Source organism: Planococcus citri, chromosome 1, assembly GCF_950023065.1.
Source record: "Planococcus citri chromosome 1, ihPlaCitr1.1, whole genome shotgun sequence".
NCBI classification, from domain to species: Eukaryota; Metazoa; Arthropoda; class Insecta; order Hemiptera; family Pseudococcidae; genus Planococcus; species Planococcus citri.
This window is the reverse complement of record NC_088677.1, coordinates 40,779,859-40,804,848: the sequence shown is the minus strand read 5'-3', so window position 1 is coordinate 40,804,848 and position 24,990 is coordinate 40,779,859. Positions and strand designations below refer to the sequence as shown.

Sequence of the window (24,990 nt, the reverse complement as noted above, 5' to 3'; positions counted from 1 at the left end):
AATTTTTGTAGAAAACTTGAATATATTATGCTCATATTTTTAATTAGTTAGATAAACATGAAATCGTTGTTCCCGCATTTTTTGATGTACATACTATTATGTACTCGTAGGTTCCACGATTTCACGAAAAATTTCGTTCTCTTTCATCATTGTTAATTAAGCGAACGAAAGATTTTTTGACAAATGCAATCTTGATTTTAATCTTGCTTTAGAAGGAATTTTATCAAATTATCATCGCATCAAGTACTTATAACAAATTTACGAAGATCTTTGATGTAGATAAACGTTTATTATATGTATTTGAAATCATCATTATGCTATCATTACTATCAGATATTTTTATCGCGCACATTTCTACAGCACTGTACCTGTATATATCTGTTGAATGTATAACATATTTAGGTATATTTGAAAAATAATAATTTGTAGATCATCTACAGTCTACACACTTACACCACCATACTTAATAAGTACTTAGTTTTGATAAATTCCCTATTTTAAAAATTGAAAAATACCTACCTAGATTGAATTTTAATGAAACATGTTTCAGTTTCAGTGTATAAAGGTATAGGTGGGTATGTGTATTACAAGCAAGTATAAGTACTCACTTTTGCAAATAAAACAAATATTCACTGATCACTCCAACTCAAAAATCGTTATTTAAAAAGTCGTAAAAGCACAGCGTTTTTTTTTGTTTTTGATATTTTTCAAACAGAAGAGTTGGTAATTTTACTTGTGTTTGTAGTTTATTTCCGTTATTGAAACTTTATCTTCCATTTATCCATAAAAGTGAAATATTAATTCTGAATATAAATTCAAACTACCGGAAAACCGCATGTACCTGGTATGCACCTATTCTCACAATCAGAATTTCTCTTCGTGTTATCTTGAATGACATATTATTCATAAATGCGTTCAATTTGTGACATATCAATTGGTTAATTTACGCTTTTTAGTTTTTGTATGTGCCTATTATGCATTGCATATTTTTAATGATACGTTTCAGCATGACATTTAAGAGTAAATGCATAAACCCTTTTAAAATTATAATTATAAAAATTTATGACGCTTGTTTGCAATTATATGGGGAAAAATAATTCACGTATTATGACTTTGTATTAAGTACTCATGTATCCCAGGTCGAATAAGTACGCGCAATTGTCAGATGTCGATGTCACCAGTAAGCAGGAAGTAGATAGCTGTAAGCACTGGATATGGATATGAATAGCGGTTGTTCATTTTTTTCTGTTTTTTATGGTTTAAACTGGAAAGAAGATCAACTATGAACAAATTTTCGAAATTACCCATATTTCATTCTCATTTTATTTGTAAAGGAAAAAAAACCTTCAACACTGGGTACCTTATTCCAGTTCCTACATAATACTCCTTCTATGTTACAAGCGTTAAATGAAAAGCATATGCGTTGAAATGAAGGCAGTAACATGTGTACTCGACTGGTCTATTAGTTTTTTTCAAGCACGTAAGTACGTACTTCTACTTACATCGTTGATTATGAAACAGTACCTATTTTTTTTTTTTGTCACCACCCGGTCTCAAAGAAATTATTTCCATTTTCAAAATAATGATGCATGCAAGCTACATACTTCCTACGATTTAAATGAAATTAAAATGTATAAATTGAATGATCACTGTCATTCATATTATCATATTGTACCTTATTATAAATGTAAATGTTATCGTTTTTCAATTTCTAATGGTCTATTATTCGTAGTTCTTGTTAGTTCAAAGCTATTTACTTGAATACTCATCAACTTTCTTCCTCATTCAATCATAAATTAGGCTTTGGACTTGAGAGTAGGTATAATAAATTACGTACTCGTATTTAATAGTTGATTAAGTTTTTATTGGTTAAAAAAATAATCACAAATAAATAGAATAGCAAAAAATATAATGAATTATTATTTACCTAACTGAGAAGATGATTTTCTTGAATTTGATTTCCATCAAAGTATCTAATTAAGCATTTTCCCCCTTTTTTTGATTGAGATTACGTTTTATTGCCATGAGCATAGATTTCATTTTTTGTTTAATCTTGGTTAGTGCATGAATATTCTTTCAAAGATCAATTTTATAGAGCTTGAAAACAGGTTTTCACACATTTATTCCATCCTTTCCTTTTTGGTACACTTATCACCTTCCATGCCGATTTTTTGAATTTTTTTTTTTAAATCACGTTATATTTTACCGGTTCTTGGTACGCTTGAATTCGGCAGATTGTAGACAGAGACACATGCATAGCTACCAAATCAAGAAAATTTTAAAATTTAAATCAAATTTGCAGTGAGTGATAGCCTATTTCCTTTCAACTTATGGAATTTTTTTCATCAACATTTTGTTTGAACTTGGATGCTTACTTGACTGTTTGTTTGTTGAAATTTTTCACAATAAGTGTCGAATTCCTTTTACAGGTAAATGAGCTCGATATACACATGCTACTGAAGAAATCATTTTGTTGGTTTCACAATGGTGAAATAAACAGTTAAATTTTGATTTATTTCTCCTACAAATTTTCAAATTGCAACTCAACGAACGTTATTTTAGTTGCATAAACCGTACTTTGAAGGATACGAATCATACGCAATTACGCTTGCATCAACACTTTTTGTGCCTACCTACTACATGTTCTGTTTACTAATACGTATTAATTTTTCTGATTCATTCATTCAAATCGTATGCAAAATAAGTATCGTAGGTGCGCTCGCTTGATAAGAATGATTCAATAGACGGAAATAGTTTGTAAATTACGGTGTGTTTTTTCAGCTGATCCAACAATGAAATACTTTAGCATGGAAAAATGCATCGGATTCAGCACAAATTAATATCTTATACTTACACATTAGGATAATTTCATTTTCAATATATTTGCTGGCAATAGAAATTGAAAAAAAAAATTATTCCGCTAATATTTCCATACATTTAAGATAAGCAAAGTACGGGTTGCACTGTGGTAAATTTTATCAAATTAATAGGTAGATTTGAAATGTTTATTGGAAATTAATTTTTTTGTTCACTCAGGACAGACCTACCCGTTTTAGAATTTTTGCTCTACATCCGCCACTATTAAATTCATCTTTGTTGTGTGTTTTGTTTTTTTGCTTGAATCACCTTTGCTCTTCTATTTTGTTGGAATCTGATGAAGCAATGAAATGAATAATCTGATTTCTGGGAAAATATAGTACCTACCTACCTACACTAAAGCAACAATATATTTTTTATTTTGAATTCTTATAACTTTCTACCTAAGCACACGAATTAAAAATAATAATTTTTGTTCTCCACACATGAGTAATTCGATACATAATTTTAAAAAGTTTATATTTTTGAAAAATGCTGTTTTTCAATTTTTTTGATCGTGTCTATTTTAATGGTAAAGTCGTCTTTAAAAGATACGCATATCTATTTTACCAAAATTTAAGATCATAGAACCAACATTTAGCACTTTAATCCGAAATTAGACGTTTTAAACTTGGTACAAAATTTTGAATTTTTTCAAATTTTCGAAAAAACACACCTCCCGTTATTTTTACTCTTACACTTGAGGGTGGAAGGAGGATAAAGGATATGCTTTAAAAATAGAACTTTCTTGATGTTTTTTCGAGTTTTAGAATTGAAAATAACGAAGAATAAACGGAATTTCATCAAATCAAGCTTTGGTACGAGATCTTTTGGCTTCAAGAAAAGATGTGGTTAAATATTTAGGTAGGTACTATATTCAAAGAGATCAAATTCTTGTTATGTCCTTTTGGGTCAAACAATTAATTATTCGCATTCATTTAGGAGTTTTGACTGCCCAATAGAATATCGACGTAGGTCTGGGTAATTATTGAACTGATGTACATTCCAAAAAAAATCAAAAGAATGAAAGGTTGAATTTTATCCTAACGAATTATAGGTATACTACATTACCTATAAAGTAATTTAAAATTAAATGGAATTACTCTTCATATAGAAAATGATTTTAAACATGAAGAAATTTTTTTCGAGACACATGCCACCCATAAAATCCAAAATTATGCATTGAAATATGAAGTAGTAATTAGCCTACATTGCGCTGAAATTTGAAACATTTATTCTATTAGCGAAAATATTTTTATTATTTTGAACAACTATTTCTTAAGGAGTAAAGTTCAATTCATTTTGATGAGAAAATCTCATTTGTCTATCTCACCTCGCTCATGAAATTAGTTGCAAAAATCCAACAAAAATTTTAAAAATGTTGCTTTTTTAAGAGATAGAACAATTATTACTTCGTGTATAAAACATGATGGAGGAAAACTCGTCCCTCCCCCATTTATAAAATAATCGTGTAAGTATGTATGTAGAGCTGCAGATATAAAACCTATTACCTACTCCGCACAACAATAAATAACTTAGCATAATGATCATAAACAATGAAAAATTGTGTAAACAAAAGTTAGCATTGAAATTCAAAACTGCAACTTTTCCAATTGTTCAAAAGGTCAAGGTCAAAAACATCAAGCAAAATTGAGGGGAATATCTCCCAACGAACAACTGATTCTAGCTCTCACAGGCCAATTGAAGTCTCTACTCATGTATTAAAACACCTTGAAAAGACGTTATTCCATTCATCGCCAATTCTGAAAATAGATCCTGCCAAACCAGAAGATTGGTTAATCACAAAAATAATTCAATCACAAATACATTGTGGTAGATATGTATGATTCTAATGATCAAATAAGACCAGTGCAGTTCTTCAATTGTGATTATTAAAAATAGGTACCTAGAGTACGATGAAAATATATAGGTACCACATATTTCTAGCTTCAAATAATACGAAAAAAATCTTAATCATTTTTTCAACCTTTGAATTATTCCCCTCGAAGTTAAAGATAAAAACATTGCAATTTTGTATTAATCAGATTTGACCTTCCAAACGAACAACTTAAAAACTCGTGTTGGTTATTTTGAGGCTTTATAATTTCTATCATGATCCCATCCCATCAGTAATCATTTCAATGTAGCACAGTGGGACCACACTTCAACGCCAATTATCACCCGTTCCCGTATCACAACGAATTAATTTTTTCCACAAAATACGCGAGTATTCAAATTTATCGCAAAACGTAGATGAGCACATAAAAATTTAACCTTTCGAAATTGTATCCACGTTTGTACCTAGGCACCTCATGAAATTTCATACGGACATGGCATGAAGTTTACCATTAGGTACTCTTGAGACGAATAAGTAATGACCCTCGAGTATTTCGGATTGATTAGGCTACCGCCGTAAAATGTGATTGGTAAAATTTTCCACTCTACTATACATACTCGATGATAAAAAATGACGCAGACTGGTTGCATTTAAGTGAACCGTGCTACACCCTCAATTAATGCGTGCATTCAATGTAGCGTATGCGTGTGAAAGGCGTTACACGCGCGCAAGTTTGATTACCTAGTCTGAAACACGCCTGAGTCATACCTCGGCAACGTGATCATTGCGTGAAAACTTATTTTGTTGTGTAAAGTTCTTTTCACTCTTAATGAAACACACTACAGAAAATTCAAGTTGATCGGATGCGAAAACGTTACAATCTACTTATTTCATCGATGAATCGATTTTTTTTCAACTTTCAAAGTACCTACCTGAAAGAAAGTAATTTTTACAGCTGATGCATTTCGCTAAAAAAACATTTGGAAATTAAAATTTTAGCCCATTTTCATGACAAAAACATGGGTTTGCATATGATATAAGAGAAGTGTGATTTCTTTGAGACTGATTCAGAAAAATCAAAAGAAAACTAGGTACCTAACAGATTAAATCTCAAACATTTGAAAAGTATTTCAACATAATCATCCCCGCTTTGATCTGATCAAAAGTATTAAGTAATTCAAATATTTTGGAAATTGCGATATATGTACTGCTGAAAAAATTTCTGCTGTGAGTTATTAAATTAAGTAAGTACATAAAGGTATTAGGTACTTGTACCTACTTACTTATGTTGTTTCGCCGAAAGCATGATTTTAATTTTCATACAATCATGAGGTAAAAAAATTGATTTTTTCATTTATTGGACAAAATTTCGAACCAACTGAACCTTTTTTACTTAAAATTAAAGAACTTGACAATATATTTTTTTGTTTCAATTTTGGATAAGGTAAGTAGGTACGGTATACGTTTTTTTTCTTTTGGAGATTTCAGCAAATCGAATGTCCTTTACTCATATTTTATTTTCTTGAAAAGTTGGAAAGGGGTTGATTATAAAAACTACTCATTCAAACATTCTCAAGAATATCTTTTTTTTTCCCACAAATTTTAGCCAATTTGAAGTCTATTAGATACACAAACGAGGTACATAATTCATTTTATTCTCTCATTTGTGAAAGCTGAAATTTTTAAAAGCTGTTTCCTGCGTAGATGAACACAAAAAAGATCATGAAAGTAAATTTTGATTCTAAATTCTTTTTTTAATCTGTTAGCTAATCTTTTTTTTTCAAGTTGAAAGCTAGATGGTATGGTTCAAAATTATTCTAGCTTGTTGCCTGTTGGCGAAAAAATGAAAAATAGAAAATGAATTCATCTTGGAAGAAGGACAATTTTGAGGATTTCGAGACCAGTTGTAGACTTGAATAATATCAAAAAATATTGCAATATTAGCCCAAACAACATACGTAGGTTCCTAGTTGATTTACGCTACAGTGTTTTAAATTAAATGGGAAAATTTTCAGAACTTTCGTGAAAACATTCGAGTTGGATTTCGTTACCTACTACAATATTTCCAATCTGAAATTATTCTAGTGATGAACAAAAAATTTGCCTACTTGTCCAACGCATACTCCTCCCAATATTTATTTCGACTTTAAAGATTATAGGTAGTTTAAATGAGATTTTTTCATAAATTTTACAAAAATTTGTTTTATCGATAACCACACATCATTGCAGACGTTGCAAAGTCCGTGTATAGCACGCGAAGATCTCATGATTCATACATTACTCCTAGAATTAGGTCAGAAACTCATCAATTTTATTTATCGTAAATAAGACTAAAATAACAATTCGCTTCAAAATTATGATTAGGTATATATGCATATTCAATTTATAATTTGTTTTGATACAACGTAGATATGTATGAACCTACATGCGTGGAAAATAAATTCTTAGACACATCTTTAATTTGAAAAAAATCAGGTGTTTATTCACCCACATCGTTCAAATGAGTAAAGAAAATGTGCTGACGTAATTTACAACCTAAAATACTCACACACGTTCTTTAGCTCAGCTTATTTAAGCATACTTATAGGAATAGGTACTTTATACATTTTTAAAATACATCAACTTGAAAATAAGTAAGTACAAGTACTTTGTATCATGTCGCGACGAGGTACCCTACGAGTAATTTTCCGATTAAATTCAAGTAATAAGGTACCCAATACATTGTGTGTATTGGCTTACACAGTAATCTTCATCCTCGGATTAAATGGATTAGCTACTTATTCACACATGAAAAACAGAATAACCTTCGATCAAACTGAGAATCAAAATTTGTGAAAATTGTAAAGAAAAATTGATGCTCTTTAAACCATCGGTTTTACAAAAACAAAACAACAATATCAATTGACATTTTTCAAAAGTTGGAAAGATCTCATTTTTTTAGAATTTCAAATGAAATGAAAATTGCCCAGCTATTTTAATTCATCCAACCTATTTAAGAAGTTTTAATAAAGAAATGTTTATCGTGTATAAGTACCTACCAATGATCATTCTATAGATTTGTCAAAAAATTAACACCGAAAGTGTACCTATACCTTATAACACAGCTGAATTTCTCTCTCTTTATTTGAAATTTTCCCTAAGAACGTTGTCCCCTCTGTTTCGTGAGAGTATGAAAAAATTTAATTTTTCACCCCTCTTCCCACCCCGGAAAATATGAGTTGTAAAAATTGAGATAGGCAATAGGCATGCTACAGAGTTTTGAATTTTTCAAAATGGCTCAAAAATAACAAAATAGACCATAAAAAATCGCTATTGGATTAACTAAAATCATATTTCTAGGCCCAATTTGGCGTTAGGTCTAAGAAAAATTGTCTTTTTTGGATCCTATTTTTTTTTTAAATTACAAGATATGTACAATTAAAAAAAAAACAAGATGATTGGACGCTACAACTGAGAGAATAGTTACTCATGACAATTGACATGAGTGAGATAAAATATATTTTCAAAAAGTCAAATAATTCACTAAAAAATCCATAAAATTTTGGAAAATGCGAATGACAAACAAATAGGCCTCAAAGACACGATGATAGTCAAACTGAAAAAGAGGATTATCCGTATGGCGAGGACACAATTCTCCTTACTGGTTTAAAAACCAGGCTGAGGCGTAGGGAAATAATTGCAGTTGAAATGAGACTAGAAACGATGTTTATTCATGTGATTTCTGTGCAGTTTTGGAAACATTGAAAATGTATAGCTCGTCTGTAAAAGTGATCACTTTGTTCCAAAAACCTTTGTTTTTGAGATAATTTCTGTGAAAATTTTACAACTCACCCAGTCCCCAAAATTGGTTCAAAATTTGTAGACTTTAGGAAAAGACCTCCCTTCTCCTTCCCCGTTTCCAACACCACTGCTGAGACTTGCAGTTTTCATTCTCACCACGTCTTTTGATATTGATATCATTTCTTACATAGGTAGCTTTTTCATCCCTCCCCGTCATCACCAGTTAGATCAACGGTAATCTATCATAGTGCGTGTTAACATTCAAATAAAAAATCATTAATCGAGAAGTACCAATAATTTTTTATAGTCCTAGTCCTAGTCCTAGTCACCTGAAAAACGTGAAACCAAGATACTTCGTGCAATCACGTTTATTCCTTCCGTGTCTTCCGCGTGATATTTTACTACACGTGACCTCTTTCTCAACTCTTGTAATGGTAACTCGTCCTTTGCTTCTACAAATACAGATTACCTTACATCAACTGAATTCAAAATATTTCAGTTGTTTACCAACGGCAATTTCCACTAATTACGTTTCCAGTTGTGTCTTCTCATAAAATTGTCTGATCTTTGTTCTCCTTTTATTAATAGCACGAGTTCGAATAACGCAAACAACTTAATTTGATTACAACTTTGAAGTTTTATTGCGTAGCTATAGGTACCTCTGCTTTACTTAAGAGTACCTACATATGAATATAACGATGTTCTCTTATTACCTACCTAAGTATGTATATGTAAGTAGGTAGATACATGTATATTTATAAATTTCAACGCATACATAAGAAAATCAACCGTTAATACAGTTTACAAATGTAATAAATTTGAAATAAATCTAAGATGAAAATTACATCTGTAGGTAGAGGTACCTATGCTTAAGGAAGCTAAGGAAAAAAACATGATAAAAATAAGCACAACATTGTAGGAAGACTCAAGAGGCAAATGGCAAGGTTAAGCAATAAACGATTTCAATTCTAAATTCTTAAATACACGAAGTGTAAAAAGTTGAAAATAAAAATTGTCAGTAAATTTTTGCGGTAGGCCACTAACGTGGGCATGTCTGAGATGAATGTACCGTAAACGAAAGTCAAGAATTTACGTGATTAATTCTTCGTGTAATTTTTTGTCGGACAAAGATACGGAAAAAAATTAGAATACGTTATTATTTTAAAAATTTGGTCGTTTACCAGTGAAATTTATTGTTGAACAACAATCACAAATATGACGTAAAGAGAATTTTATGCCTTCATACGAACGTGTATCGGGCACATGATATTCGTAATGTGACGTCGCAGACTAGCATGCTCTTTTCACGTGAACAGCGAATGCTGTACACGTGATCGACGGCTGGTTAGACGAGCCCTTCATTCGGATTGGTTCGTGGTTCCCGCCTAATATTCATGTATTCAGCTACACGTACCACGAGGCTAAAGGTTTACTTACCTTTTAATTCATTATTGTATTGTCTGTTAGACTGTTGTTAAAGTGTAAAGTGATTAAAATCGTACATTTTTGCAGTTCAAATTTTTATTTAATCATATTCGATTTTTTTGACATTTTTATTCGTCACAAGAACGTTGTGAAAAATGAAAAAAATTCAAGCATATACTCTTGCCATGAAAAAGGTTTGTTTTTGCCACTTTTTTACTCGAATTTTTACGTTTTATTTGCTAAGGTCGATTTATAATTACAATTTTGAAAATTTTGATTCAATACTTCCAAATTGTTGTGTTCTTATATTTATTATTTTGATTTGACATTTTTCTTAATTTTTAAACGAATCAAAATTACAGATATTCTGCAAGAATCTCTATTGCTGCAGTACCTACTTGTGTTATACCTCTAAATTTTTAAAAGGCATTTTCGAATCGAACGTAATTTTCAAAAATTATTTACATATTGAACATATGTACCTTCCTAGGTATTTGGAAATAACTGATTGATGATCTCGTAATGAGCCATCGCATCCTCATTACGCACAATTCGTGATGCTTGAATATGGTCCTTATGAATTGGTTTTATTTTTTGGAGCTAATTTATTCAACAACTAGAAACTGGAGATGAAAGGTACCAAATGAATTCGTCAAATTCGTGTAATTTGTAATTCACAAACTAAGCAAAAAATTATTTTTTGAAAATTGAAAATTTTTCCAAGATGCGAACGCTCAATTTGCACCTAAAAATTGAGTGAGAATTTTAATTAAATTGAGCGAGCCAAAAACATTCCAAACGACTTTTTGTACATCTTTAAGACGTGAGAGGAGAAAATATCGGTGATTTTTTTCACACCAAGCTAAAAATAACTCGTGAAGAATTTTAGGATGAAATCAGTGCTGAATATGCCGATGCAGAATGCAACAACTTAAGCCTAAGTTTTATTCAACTTGAAAAAACAAGCCTATAAGATCCCCCAAAAAGGGTAACTGAAACCCACTGAGCGATCGGTATAAAAATCCTAGGATCTAGGATAGCTCAAGCAAGTTCCAATCATGACGTCGTCAGAAAATTTTATTTACTCGTACCTAGGTATTACGTTATTCAGTAATTTCATTAAAATGAATTTTTTGAAAAATTTGGTCAAGTAAAAATCCATACTGTTTTGGACTTTTTTACCTCCTTCATTCGCTGACATTCCATCAGCTTTGAGTTGCTATTCGTACTTAATTATGCCTACCTACTTGCAGTAGGTGTGTATCATTTTTCTCACCTTTTTTATCGTCTCTGATTCCAGGAAAACGAAAGCGTCGACTTGGAAAAGGTGAAAACCAGACTAGGAGACGAAATGAAGGAGAAAAAAGAAAACTTTATCGTACCGATGAAAAAAAGGAAGTGCGTTTTAGACCAATGTAACATGTGTTCCAAAACCGATACCAGCATAGGATTACCTACACCTCAGCCATCTGATTCTGAGGGCGAAGACCACGATAGCCAGCATGCAAAAGATGATTGCAAACTGGCGAAGGTTAGTTTGAAAATTATTCTTACAAATCTCGAGATTACTTCTCCACTTCGATCTACGTTCAGTTCATGGTATCTAAAATTCACGTTTATTTGCAGATTTTGTTATCTACGCCTCCTCGGACACCTAGTCCATCCAGTCCGAAGAAATCTTCCGTACACGTTTCGGTTATTATGAAAGTCAACAAAGAAGGAGTCTGCCAACCGGAACCTTATGGCAAAAATATCAACCCTCCTGAAGATCGCGTGATACCTTCCCCCTCGAAAAGTGCATTTACCAATATACCAAAAGAACCGAGAATTTTACCTTTGAAGGTGAAAAATGGAGACGCGACGAAACTGGAAAATACCTTTCCAAAAGAGATATTAGCGGAAAAAGATCAATTATCGTCGTACGCTTACGATTACGCTCAAAATTTCAGTTACCAAATGAATCCTAGACGCCTGCAAGAATCGCGATTATACGAACGCGACAAGAAATTCAGCAACTACTTGAGCTGCGTCGCTCAAAAATACAATTTCGAGAGAACTAGTTCGAATATGGCGGATGCTTACAAGACTGTCTCGTCGGATAAAATGATATGGAGCCCTTTACGAAATTACAACACGGTTGAAAATGTACATTCTCGATTATCGAAACCGAATATCGACAACGTTCCGTCGCGCAAAAGACGTTCGATTTTTTCGGATTCGGAAAACGTGGATATCGCTGCAGCTGGATGTAATATGGTTTACCCGATTCAAACCAATACGGCGTTTAGTGCTTTTAAAAGACCAGTCAACGTGGCTGATAAATGCCTAGCTTTTGCCAACGTGAATTCACGTCCGGCTGTGAATCAGGCCATGTTACGATATCCTTCCAAACAGCCTATGTACTCGCCGGCTTCGCAAATGGTATCGAATTTCTATTACGAATCTCTACCTCAGATGAATCCATTTCTACGAGAAAATTATCTTCAGAATAATCTCCGAGTAAAATTCGATCCTACTAAATACGTTCCTTCGTCGTATGAAAATGATTACAATATGGTACCCGAGAAACGTCTAAGACTGATTGAAACTTGCACAACGGTGCCGAATTGCTACCATTTTCCTACCGTTACGAAAGACACGATCAATGTTTTCAAACCGTCCGCTGTCATATCTAGTCCATCTACTACTACCACCACATCGTACAACACAAATTGTAGTAATTCATTCGTAGAAAACGTTCGACCACCGGAAGAAGTCGCAGAAACTGACCCGACGAAAAAATTCAAACCCAAATGTTCCAAAGAAGACTGCCAACAAAATCTGTACGATGTAAACGTACCGATCAAAAGTAAACCATTGGTAGGAAAAACCACCAATGGGCCTGCTCATCAAGGATATTCTTCGACCACGAAAACCGTGCCTATCGCTCCTAAACCCGTATTACCGAAAGATTCGCCTAAAACTGTGATACTTACTGGAGGAACACTGATACCAGTATCGCCATCAAACCAAAATGGTTCTTCAGTCATTCCAATTTCATCATCGTCTCAACCTTTGCTAGTCAGTTCTTCGAGTTCGGATCAAGGATGTCAGTCCTTCATCATCATCGCACAAACTCCTCACAAACCTGTTCAACAAGAAACTCGCAAACGTATTTTCGAATGTAAATACTCAAATTGTGGTAAAAATTACTTCAAATCTTCGCATCTCAAGGCGCACATTCGAACTCATACAGGTAACTTTCATTTAGCCTACCTACCCATCTACCTACCTAAGTGAAAAAAATGCAACGTGTACTTAATTCGTACCTACTTTTTTTATTTTTCAGGAGAAAAGCCATTTTCTTGCCAATGGCCTGGCTGTGATAGTAAATTCTCACGTTCCGACGAGTTATCCAGACACAAGCGAACGCACACAGGCGAAAAAAAATTCAGCTGTTCGATATGTTCGCGAAGATTCATGAGATCCGATCACCTTTCCAAACACGTGAAACGCCACAATAAGCAATCATTGCAATCACAGTCATCGTTACCATTAACGTCGAGAAAATTGTCTAATGCAACGCAATTTCTAGTCAATGAAGGTGGCACAGCTATAGCGGCGGTTGCACCTTTAAACGTTATTTTACCAACCGAATGTACTGATAGTTTAGGTTCTAATTCATAATAATTTGTAGCTAATATTTGTATTCATTAAATTGAGGTTTCTCTCGTTAACATTTTTTTTACTCGAATTGAACCCTTATAGCGTCAAAGGTTCAAAAGATAACGAATCTTAATTGAGTCTGAGTCACTCGACTTGTTGTGAATTTATGCAACATTATCTTGAAATCAAGGTACATATACGAGTACAAATCAACCTCATTTCTGGACAGAGTTGCCTTCTGAAATCAGAATTTCATTTTTGATTCATTATATTATTCTCACCGAAAATAAATTAAGTAGGATGATTGGATATGATCCAGAGGATATGGGCGTGGTAGCTTTGCCTTTTTCCCGAAAGTTCAGTGCTCCTCTATGGCTCGCTTACCTAATCGTACCTACTTAACAACTGATATCAATTCAAAATATTTTGGAAATTCGGCAAACAGCTAAGTATTTTTTTGGACAAAATTTACCTAAAAATACCAAGTAGGTACCTACATATTAGTGCACATTTTTCACCATTTTAATTTATTTGAGTTATTTTTCGCAATTTTAATAGAAAAAATAGACTCCATATTCCAATGTGGATATTTTTGCCCTTCAAAAAAATGTTGGCGTAGTTTTCCCACATTTGTTCTCTAATTTTCATACCTACTAGGCAGATACGCAGATTTCGAGCTATTCCAATGAGCATTTTTATTTTTATTCTAAAAAACTGGTAAGAACGAGGGATGATTATGGAAAATTGCTACTTATGATTTTTTTAAATAGAAAAATGCTGAAACTACCTAGATACTTACTTGGAACTTTTTTTTTTGAAAATAAGTCTTTCTAAATTGGCAGTGAATATCTTTTCCAACAAATTCATAAAACAACTTTTAGTGCATTTTTTAATTCTTTTTTTTTTAACTTTCAAAATTCTTTGAATTCATGACGAATTTTTTTTTGAAAAAAAAAAAAGACGATGAAAGAAAGATACAAAATGTAGAAAAGGGCTTGAAAAAAACTCAAATGCGTAGGGTAAGATGAATCGAGCTGTTTTTCGTTTCTTTCAATATGCGACATTAGGTATGAGTTGATTTCCAGGTAGGTAGGTAAGAACCTAATGATGATGAGTCAATGATTGTTTGGTTCCAATGCATAAAATTGAAAAATTAATTCCTTTTTTCAATACTATAGGATCTATGAATGAGTATTTTCCCAGCATTGAACATTTCAACAGATCAAATCAGGTTTATCCAATACGGATAAATCAAAATACTGGGAAGCTATGTATCAATCCGCTCATTAGTTAATACCGAGATTACAAATTACCTAGTTACCTACGCATAATGCCACATATACCAATACCGATAACTCACAAATTATATCCCTATCATTGGAGAACTAAAATTATCGTACGTTCAGTAAAATTATCGCCTAATTTACTTTCACCGGATAAATTTCCAATTTTATATCGCAAAAAAATTACGAAAGTTGGTTGGATTTTTAGTTCATTCCATAAAAACAAGTACCTACTTACTTAGAAAGTGGGGTACTTTGATTTAGATACGGTAGGTATCGATTTTTCAACGAACGGTTTTGAAACTGTTAAGTGTTGTTAATTGTTATCGATAAAAATGGGAAATTTTCACACGTGTTCAGTAGAGAAACTTTACAATCCGCAGTTTTGAAAAAGTTAAAAGTGTAAATTACACTTTCAAAGGATTGCCTACAAAGTTGTGATAAAATTTCCCCATCCACTCCTTTCATTTCTATTTTTTTATTACGACGACAGCGATGCGTTTCAGTGGAATGATGCAAAAACAAAAATAATCAAATTAAACAAACAAAAATTCTTCGAATCAGATTAATAGATATCTGTAAGTAGGTTAGGTACTAGGTAGGTATCAATCATAGCTTTTGTAGAAATATGTAGGTATTTCATATAAAAAGGTGATTCGGAATTTTACTTCATTTCTGCAGGGAGCAGGGACTCGGGCAGGTACCTAATTTTAAAATTAAATTTTTCAACTGCTTTGACTTAGCAAAGTAGACGAAGTAGAATTTTTTTAATTTTTTAATCCTAAAAGCATTTTCAGTAGGTATATCCGCCGTAGAATTTAAGTTAATTTTAGAAATTGATTGGTGTCCTGTCCTTGTATGAAAATAGCGAGGTACTTTTACTTTTATAACGATTTTCCATTCGCTCATTATTGTATGTACCTATACAGTATACTCTTTTGAACTTTGATCAGTTTTTCAAGATTTTTCCAAAACAACTGAATTAATAAGAGAAATGGAAAAATATCTGGTTACGCCTCATATACGAATGCGATACTATGAATAGCTAGAAAACATATAGGTTTCTTAATTTATTTCGATAACGAATGACGACAAAGGTTATTGGCTGTATATACATGCATGAGTCCGGAGCATGATAATCAAATTTAGAAAACGTGATTCAAACTTTCAATCAGATATAAATAACAAAAATGTTTGCTAACGTCTACCATATTTAAGAGGAGTGATTCAGTTTTATCTTTGACAATTCTTTAAATATAGGTAGGTACTTGTCAAATTGTTATCGACGGTAAAATTTTATGAAGAGAAACCAGGTATCAAGAGCGAGCTGAATTTTAAAATGTTATCAAGTTCAAGGTATCCCTACCTGTATGCTAAAATGAATTATTTTCTCAGAACAACAATTGTTATAAGTACCTACGCATCCAATCTAACAGAAAAAAAATCATACAACAGACAGCAAAGCATAGAGGTCTACCACGAATAACTTGAAAATTCATTTGGACTATACATATGTATCTGCATTCCAAAGAACGATTGGCCGTAAACAACTTCACTGAAGGAAGGAATAGAAGATTATTCCTGTGTTTGTTACAATAAATTAGAGGGTAAAATTCGCATTTTGTAAATTTAGTTGCAACTCATTTGTCTTTTCTCTATCATTTATTTTTTTATTTTCAAATCATTTTTCAAGTCAAATCACTTTTTTAAGAAAAAAAATTCTTCGAATCCGAATGAAGCGACAAACAGAACGGTTTAGGAAGGAGATGAGGAAGGTTAAGGTCAAGTTATAAGTCCATTGCTCGTGAGACTTGGACCGGAGATTAAGACAGACATGATTAATGCATCAAGTTGCACCGATATAATAAACGATAAACTCGAAATGGAAGTCAAATGTAGAGATAGGTAATAGGTATAAGTGTAGGTAATAAAATGAATAACATATTTGATATTTCTATCATTCGTAGAAAGCATGATCACCAGCTCGACGCATACGCAATATACGAGTACGTCAATTTCAAGTAAAACGCGACCAGTCAAAATAAATCCCAACAAATTTCAAAGAAATGTACAGTCTACGCCTTCGACTATTTCAATTTTGAACTAGATAATAAACAGCGATGAATTACTGTGAGCTGATGTTAAGTTTTGTACGCATACGCCCTTCACATAGGTAACTTTTTAAGTATTAGAAAATTTTTGGCATTAATCGTGATTGTGGCGTGATACGCCCACGAGTTAACTGAGTGATAAAAGCATTAGTTTGAAATATTCGGTCACATGTGAATCATTTTGGAACACTCGAGGTGTATTTTTCAAACCGTCAAGAGTATACGTTAGAATGAGAATTAATGAGAGGATGATAAACTTTTTAAACATTTTTCGTCGTTGATAACGCGATGATTAAATTTTAAGGAGCACTCATTTAAGAAAATCACGAGACTGAGTTAACTGGCGTCTGGCAGCTGTGCGATTGGGTTTCTATAAAAAGTACATGCAGCATTTGAGTTAATAACGTTAACGATTAGTGAACCAAACGATGAGAAATGACCTTTTAATGAGTGGAGTTGAAATAAACTATAAAAAGTGTGTAAAAAGGTCAACCCAGGGCGATAAAAAAAAAAAAAAAAAAAAAAACAGGAAATGAAGGAGCAGAAAACGCTTCTCCTCATAATAATTGCATAGATACCTAACCTACATATTACCTAATATAATTTTCTTAGACACACGAATAAATTCAATACCGATTAATAAGTTCCTTTTGAAATGTATACGACTCGCCCAAAAATACCCTAATTTAAAATACCTCATGAGTGTAAGTATGGAATATTTATGATTAAATTGCTGCAATATAATAACACGTGAGATACTCAGAGTGCATTGCTGAGATCTTATGTTGTCTAGTAGGTACTTGACTTAATCACCTCGATTTGCGTCAAAGCAATTCAACAAGTTTTCAAATACATATATTTCTCACAAGAGCCTTAGAAATAAAAAATTCTCGTGTTGATATGATGATAAAAAATTGTTATCGTTATTTGCCTAGACAGGCAATGAAAGCAGACACATCATGAGTGAGTAACTTAATGGATTATGATTACATTTTTCAGTTTTGTAAATACATATAAAAAGAGAGAAATTATATTTTGAGTGAAAAATAAGGTTCTAACGTGTGTTCCTGGGGAAAAATTCAAATGGATTCAGATATTGGAAACATTTTAATAAGTACACACGAAGAAGCCTCGGGGAATTATTTCAAGTAAAATTGTGAGCCCATAAAAATTTAATGACAAACTTTTTCAAATGAACATCCCTGAATAAATAGATCAAAAAATCAATTTTTTTGAAGTAGTTATATAAATCTGATTCAAATTAAATGCTTTATTAAAAAGTCAAGTGTTCCGAAGACCAATTTTTTTGCAAAAAATTCTAAATTTGCAGCAGAACTCGTAATTATTTGTTATCTGAAGTTGAGAGTGAGATAAAGATAAAGAGAAAAATTAATTATAGGATGAAAATCGGTAAACAGTTTTATTTCACTAGCTGAATTAAATAATATAGAAAGATACTGAAAACCTGTACAATGTAGATAAGAAAGCAAATGTCACAATACGTAATAAAAAAGCATACGTAGGTAAAGGTACCTGGTAACAGAACTGATCGCATTTTGTTTTCATGAAGTTGTGCCTCAAAATTTAAAACAGGCTTTAATAAACAAATTTTAAAAAAATAACTTACTCGTAAGAATGATTGGTGAACAAGAGAAGTCACCAGTATAAAATTCGAAAATTCCCATACCATAAAATTCAAAACGCGAACTACATATTAAAATGTTCACATTTGAAATATAATTTCAAAATTGATAATATAACTAAAATTATCATTACCAACTATCCGTAAAAATGAAAAAACACATTTAAAAAGTAAATAACTGATTTAAAAAACAGCACACTGCCCATTTCGGTTCACCATAAATTATTTCCAGGTGGGATTTTTTTTCTTGCATACAATAAAACAATAAGAATAGAATGTAGTTCATTCAAGTTTAGATATGTGACCCAACGCGAGCAAATCCACCAACTCGTTTAGTGGGTGATTATCTGGGATCGATGAAAAGAGTAGAAAGAAGATCTTCGACATGTTTGTGACTTTTCTCGCCTTAGGTCACATATAAAATATACTTAGTTTGAAAAAAATTGGCGGATCTCATTTCAACTTTTTTGCTCAATGAAAATGAGATTAAATCGACGATATATCTTCAAATAGTACAAAAATTTAAATTATAGGAAACCATAAGATCGTTTTGATGGCAAAATCGACGCAGGATGTAGGGCTATCGCTAGAGCTATCAGTGGATCCTTAAATGATATATACTCCTTACCCTTTGAACCAAACGTCACATTCCAATATTTGATGTTTGAAAATTCGCTGGCATGTCTGGAATTTCTTTCTATGTATATTAGAAGTTGTAATAAAATTGTAAGCAGGATTATTTGTATTGTATACGAGTGCGCTTTTGTACTGCTGAGGAGTTTCCTATAAAAAAATTAGTACAATAAAATTTCATGTAGAGCATAAGAAATATAAAAAAAGTTGGAAAATCAATTTACGACCATTGAAAATTTCCAAAACATCGGTTTTAGAATACTTTCGTCGGAGAAACCTATTCCATAATTTTTGGTTATGGCGGAACAAGTCGTGAGCTTAATCAGTTGACTGAAATACTTACCGTTCGATAAGGAAACTGCAATTTGATATAGGTATCGATTTCTTTCGGGTTTGGAACATTATAATTCACTCCCTTGAATAATAGATACTTCATCAACATCATTATCAGTCAGATCAGTATTACATCTAGAAAAAAATAATAACGTAAGAAGTGATTATTTATTGATTTAAAGGAAAAATTGTATCAAATTCCGACTTACTGGACAATCGAAACGGATTTGGACTCGTAATGAAATTTAGGCACTCTTAAGTTATTGCTATTAGCTAATCGTACAAACTTTAAATCTTTTTTACAGTGCAAAGCCAATTGATCGAATCTGTTGGCATTCACAATATCACCTGTAGCTTTGAAATTATCTCTAGTAGTAGAACATAGCTAAACAAAGAAGAAATCGCCATGAGAGAAAAACTGAAATAAGCTTATACCATTCTCGTGTGATTGAGAAAAAGCTACCTCTACTGATGAGTAAGATCAGTTTCTAGTTTATGGTAAACGTCTAGATCACTTCCTTGACAGTAATATTCTCACAAGGCAGCACAGGAAACTGGAAATCAAATTTTGTTACAAATATGTAGGTAAATTATTTTATGAAACGTAACCAAGCAAAGACCATTTACCGAATTCAAATCAATGCATATTCCGCTCTTAGATGCTTCGATCATTGGTTGAATTCTTTAGCTTTTACCACATCATCGTCTTGTTTAGCTTTTAATGCAGCGCTTTTGAAAGTTTTTTGTCTTTCTAGGATCTGTACAAGTTGTTTTTCATTTCGTGAAACGTGAGCCGCAGAATGGTCTGAAACAATAATAAAATTTCAATCGGCATGTCAACTAGAAAAGTGCTGAGAAAGTAGAAAAATTTCCTTTACGTACCTTTGGTAGCTACAGTACTAGGCAATTTTACAGGTGTTTTCTCAGGTTCTTTATCAAGCATATCATGAGATTTCGGAGTTACGATTGAAGAATTGGTTGGTTTACTGTCACTAAGCGGAATTGGTGGCCAACCTGAAAATGAAGAATATGATTTTCAAATGTAATAGCAAACTTACACTAGATAAGAGATTTAAAAAAAAATAGGCTCAAAAAGTACCGGGGGGTGTCTGTAATTCATCTGTAGGAATAGATTTTCCAGCTTTGTGAAGTTTAATGGCGTCTTCATATTGTTTAACAATACGCGCACTTCTACGAGCTTTGCCACCATCATTTTCTTTTTTTGCGGCTTTTTATCTATCTTTAAATAAATTCATGCGTTGTTCTAAGGCTTCCAAAACAGTTTTTGGTTGTGGTATAATGTTTGGACCTGATATAAAATTTTGATAGCCAATTTTATTCTAATTTATCAAATAATAAACGCAGATGTAAAATAACCTCACTTGAAACTGCTGGTTGAGGCGTATCGATGCTTTTTAGATGTTCTTCGGATATCACAATCGGCAACGTTGACGTCTGTTTAGGTGAGGAAATTACTGATTTTGTATCAGTATTTGGCAACGGATTCGGCAAAGGAGGAGGTAATGAATCTAAATTAACCGTAGCTCCTCCTTCAACTTCTTTAATAAGTGGCTGCAAGCCCTAAAATTGATTTTTTTGATTAAAACTATTTCTAAAAAATACCGCACAAAAACAAAAACTATACCTTTTGACAATTTTCATATAAGCTAATGCAGTCTGAAGATCTTCATTTTTCTTGGCGAAAACGGCACTTCATTTTATATTGCATTTTACGTTCTTTCAGAATATCAATTACATTATTGGCACTTCTGCTAGATTGAGTTGCATCTCGATGGTTATTGGAATCTTTAATGGGCGATGACGGTAAAGAAGAACGAGGCGGTAACGGCGGAGGAACAGAAGAAACGCTTGGGGGTGTCGGCTCATCAAGTTCTGTTAAAATACAAACATGCATGAAAAAAATTCATTATGAAAGTTGATTCTAAGTATTTTAGATCAAACTAACCGGGTGGTTTATCAGGTGTTTCAGATGGCGGATGAGAAGGTTTAGAAGATCCGGTCGAAAGTCGAAACGACTGGTTGAATATCATCCGCGTTAATAGCTCAACTCAAGAATTCACTCTCCTTAATAAATCTTCAAAGGTGCAATACCTCGCGTCATTCTTAAAACAAAAATCCTTGCTTCGTTCAAACTAACACTTCGGCTGTGCCATAAGCAATAATCACAACAAAGTTTAACCTTCTAGCTTTTGTAGAATCACCGGCATTTTCAGCGTTTTGTTCGGAAGTTTGATACAATTCCAGTCGTTCTTCTAATATATTTTTAGTAGACGATATGTAACTACTAGTTCAACCGGAGCTGGATGCGCTGGCTGTCTCCATCAGATTGTAGTTCATGTAACTCAGCCTATAAACACAAATTAACTTGAAAAGAGTGAAATTCGTAGTTAAATTTTTAATCATACATTCGAATCGTACCATTATGCTGGGATTATCTCCGCCCGAAGACACATCATCATCAGAGGGTACATCACAAAAGCTTTCCTGCGCCATTTTATCCAGCTCGGCAGGATCAACTATTGGCTTAGCTAAATATTCGAAAATATTTTCACACATATATAATAATACTCAATGAAAATTATAATCAACTTCAAAATAATTACCTTTCACTTTCAACTTAGGTGCGTTTCCTTTCGTTAGAGCTAGAAGTTTTGCTTTCAAATCATCGTCATCCACTTGCCCAAAATCGTCTATATTTGTCATGTTGTCGATATCCAACAACCCGTACTGAAAAGTAAGGAAAATTGTATCCGATATGTAGTCAATTCAATGCATGGTATAATTATTACAGATCCTGCGAGTGAAAACTGATCACTCACATTTAACAATCCAAACACTTGCTTATCTGTGATAAATTTCTCCTCGGTCTGTCAGTTGACGGTTTCAAAAGAGCACTGCTAGTCTGGCGTCCAAACATTTGACTTTTCGGAAGTCACAGGACACAGGACAAAATGTACTCTAATGTCAGATGTTTATCAACATTAAAACGACGGAAACTTTTTGGCACAATCTCACTATCAAGATACCCATGCAACGTTACCTGTTACAACAACTGCACATTGTTCGTTTAAGTACAACAAATAACTAATCAAACGAAGAATCAAATTTCATAAAATGAAATCACTCAATCAGAAATCAAGAATTTAGTTGTCTCAGACTTCAGACAAGCCTAATTAGACACAAGCACAAGCTGACCGTTATCATTATTATCACTTCTACCTATGTTTTTAAAACGCGTGAAATTACAGAGCAACCCGAAGATGCACGAAAGTATCCGATCTGGACTCGGTATTTTTTACTTTCTCATAAGTTTTGAATCTGAAATCAGTGGCGTAGCCAGGATTTTCTCAAGGAGGGGGCAAAACCAGATTTTTAGGCATGAAAAATCGAAATGAGGGGTAATTTTCTGGAAATCTATTGTAATGTGTGGTGATTTAACGAAAATGAAGGTAAAATTACTCCTCGAGCGAAGCGAGAGCGAAAATTTTTGGAAAAAATGGGTCCAAACAACGAAAAAGCGTCCATTTTTGCATGTTTTCTTTCAAATTTTCGCTCTCAAGGGGGGGGGCATGGTCCCCTTCGCCCCCCCTTGGCTACGCCACTGTCTGAAATTGAAAAACATTTGTCAGAATCAAAATAGTGATCTGAACAAATAATTTGAGGAGCTCATTGCAAGAATAGCCCTTGTCCAAAATCAAAATAAAAAACAAGCCAGTCAAAAAACTATTGTAAAGTCCTGATCCTGATGAATTGGTATAGTACATAAGTATACTCAAAGTGATTTTTTCATCAACTTGAGTAATTCCTGTTACTCTCAGAAAAACTTTTAGAGGGCTATCATACTGATGCATCCATACAATGAAGTGGAGAAAAGAACCTCCCCAATTTTTTTTCAAAGTGACAAGGGCTATTTTTGCAATGAACTCCTCATTTGGAAGTTTGATCGAGGAAAAATTGAAAAGCGAGTGCGAGCCTAGCGCTATTTTTCACGTTTGTTTGTGTTTTCAAAAGTAAAAATTTGACTAAAAATCCAGCGGAAAATTGATCGATATGGCAAGTAAGCTGACAAACTTTAGCCTCTTCAGCCTCTTGGATGTTATTTCGATTTTGACTTTCCCATCTTTTCTCTGATCTTTTCAAACTTGAAAAGTAGGGATCATCTCAGTAAATTATTAATTTCGCTCATTCTTCAACAGTTTTCTTTCCATTGCCTCAAATTGACCCAGGACGGTCAGGAGGCACATACTAGGTAGGTACTAGGTACCTGGTACATAGGTATTATTCGGATCTAGATTCGCGGGCAAACGTATTTTCATGCTTTGCGAGATGATTAAAAAAATTTATCTTGTTTGGTTGTTTATTTCGTGATTTTTCTCTTGCCTTTACTTATCCTATATGTACAAATGGGAGAAAATGTTCTGAAATAAACATCCTAAGTTTGAAATGATATAATACCCTTTCCAATGTTTAAAGTTAGATTACCTAAGCACAATTGCATGTACAAGTATAATACCCAGTATCTACAATAAAATCATTTTTATTAAGTATTTGAAAAGCCTTGAAATCATTTAAACAATAAAGAACGCCATTTTTATTGATTGAAAAAACTATCAATTCAGGTTAGGTAGATAATTCACTTCATTCCACGATTAGGAATTAGGATAAAAACCCAAATCAATGCTAAATACTAATGTAAGTGCTAAAAAAAGTGTACAAATTCTCAATAATTTTTATTATTAACACAAATAAATGAAACTTACTGAGTAGGTATGCGAAAACTAAAAATACTTAAGTCATGCTTATTGGTATTTCTGAAAAATTATACATTTACAGTCGAGTTGAAAAAAAGTTTTGATAATTGAAGCAAATGCGATCTAATGCAATATTGAGATGAATAGGTATTGAATTACGAATTATATTTATTCCACCATATTGCTTTTGCCAGATCATCCACCGTCTAAAGAAAAAAATCAGTTTGTCAATCAAATTAATTCATTTAATGAGTTTGAGTCGAAAAGAATTTAAGACTCACAAATTTATCTTCATTTGATCGGTAATATGGTGTTCTACGTTCTCTGTAGCTGTCTTCTGGTCGTAATCTTGAATATTCTCGTGCAAATTTCTTTCCCACAGTAAGCTTTAAAAATAATGAAATTAGAATCAGTGTGAATTCATACGTAGATTTTACTTATTTTATACTTCATTGACTAAAAGTAGGTATTCAAAATATAAATGAACACAATATGTAAGTGGGTAACTGGGTAGGTTTAGCTCTCTCAAGATACTCACTTCGTTGCAGTTCTGTTCCAGATTATTGTAAGAATGGCAAAACAAAAATTAATTTCAATATAAAAAGAAGAAAATATAGGTATAATACATATAAAAGAAATAAAGATGTACAAAATACAAAATAATGTTTGATGA

General features: G+C 32.7%; 2 protein-coding genes and 1 long non-coding RNA gene across 6 annotated transcripts in view; 1 reads left to right on the top strand and 2 right to left on the bottom strand.

Moving 5' to 3' along the window:
- The window catches only part of ush (Zinc finger protein ush), a 107,014-nt gene extending 84,246 nt beyond the window's left edge, over positions 1-22,768 (bottom strand). The window contains exons 1-14 of one of the 3 annotated variants that reach the window (XM_065344803.1): positions 22,386-22,768; positions 22,170-22,293; positions 21,985-22,094; positions 21,746-21,913; positions 21,512-21,668; positions 21,191-21,438; positions 20,928-21,126; positions 20,645-20,854; positions 20,428-20,559; positions 20,173-20,350; positions 20,009-20,099; positions 19,755-19,930; positions 19,556-19,680; positions 19,208-19,362 (exon numbers count right to left, since the gene is read on the bottom strand). In XM_065344803.1, coding sequence (XP_065200875.1) covers positions 19,208-19,362; positions 19,556-19,614 — 214 coding nt within the window. In that variant the 5' untranslated portion in view covers positions 19,615-19,680; positions 19,755-19,930; positions 20,009-20,099; ... (8 more) ...; positions 22,170-22,293; positions 22,386-22,768. Of the gene's footprint in view, positions 1-19,207; positions 19,363-19,555; positions 19,681-19,754; positions 19,931-20,008; positions 20,100-20,172; positions 20,351-20,427; positions 20,560-20,644; positions 20,855-20,927; positions 21,127-21,190; positions 21,439-21,511; positions 21,914-21,984; positions 22,095-22,169; positions 22,294-22,385 lie in introns of all 3 variants that reach the window. The other 2 variants (XM_065344802.1, XM_065344804.1) reach the window with 2 other exon arrangements.
- Positions 9,866-13,614, top strand: LOC135831932 (uncharacterized). Of its 2 annotated transcripts, XM_065344799.1 has the most exons (5): positions 9,866-10,092; positions 10,389-10,534; positions 11,199-11,429; positions 11,525-13,133; positions 13,227-13,614. In XM_065344799.1, the coding sequence occupies exons 3-5, from the start codon at positions 11,250-11,252 to the stop codon at positions 13,562-13,564; spliced, it is 2,127 nt and encodes a 708-aa protein (XP_065200871.1). In that variant the 5' UTR covers positions 9,866-10,092; positions 10,389-10,534; positions 11,199-11,249; the 3' UTR covers positions 13,565-13,614. The 2 variants fall into 2 exon arrangements, with proteins under 2 accessions (XP_065200871.1, XP_065200870.1); XM_065344798.1 differs by lacking the exon at positions 10,389-10,534.
- Positions 22,769-24,279: 1,511 nt separating the features above from the next.
- Positions 24,280-24,908, bottom strand: LOC135842244 (uncharacterized). Its single transcript, XR_010558095.1, has 3 exons — positions 24,856-24,908; positions 24,599-24,703; positions 24,280-24,523 (listed from the first exon to the last, which is right to left on the bottom strand). It is a non-coding gene; the product is annotated as an uncharacterized LOC135842244 (long non-coding RNA).
- Positions 24,909-24,990: the final 82 nt, after the last annotated feature.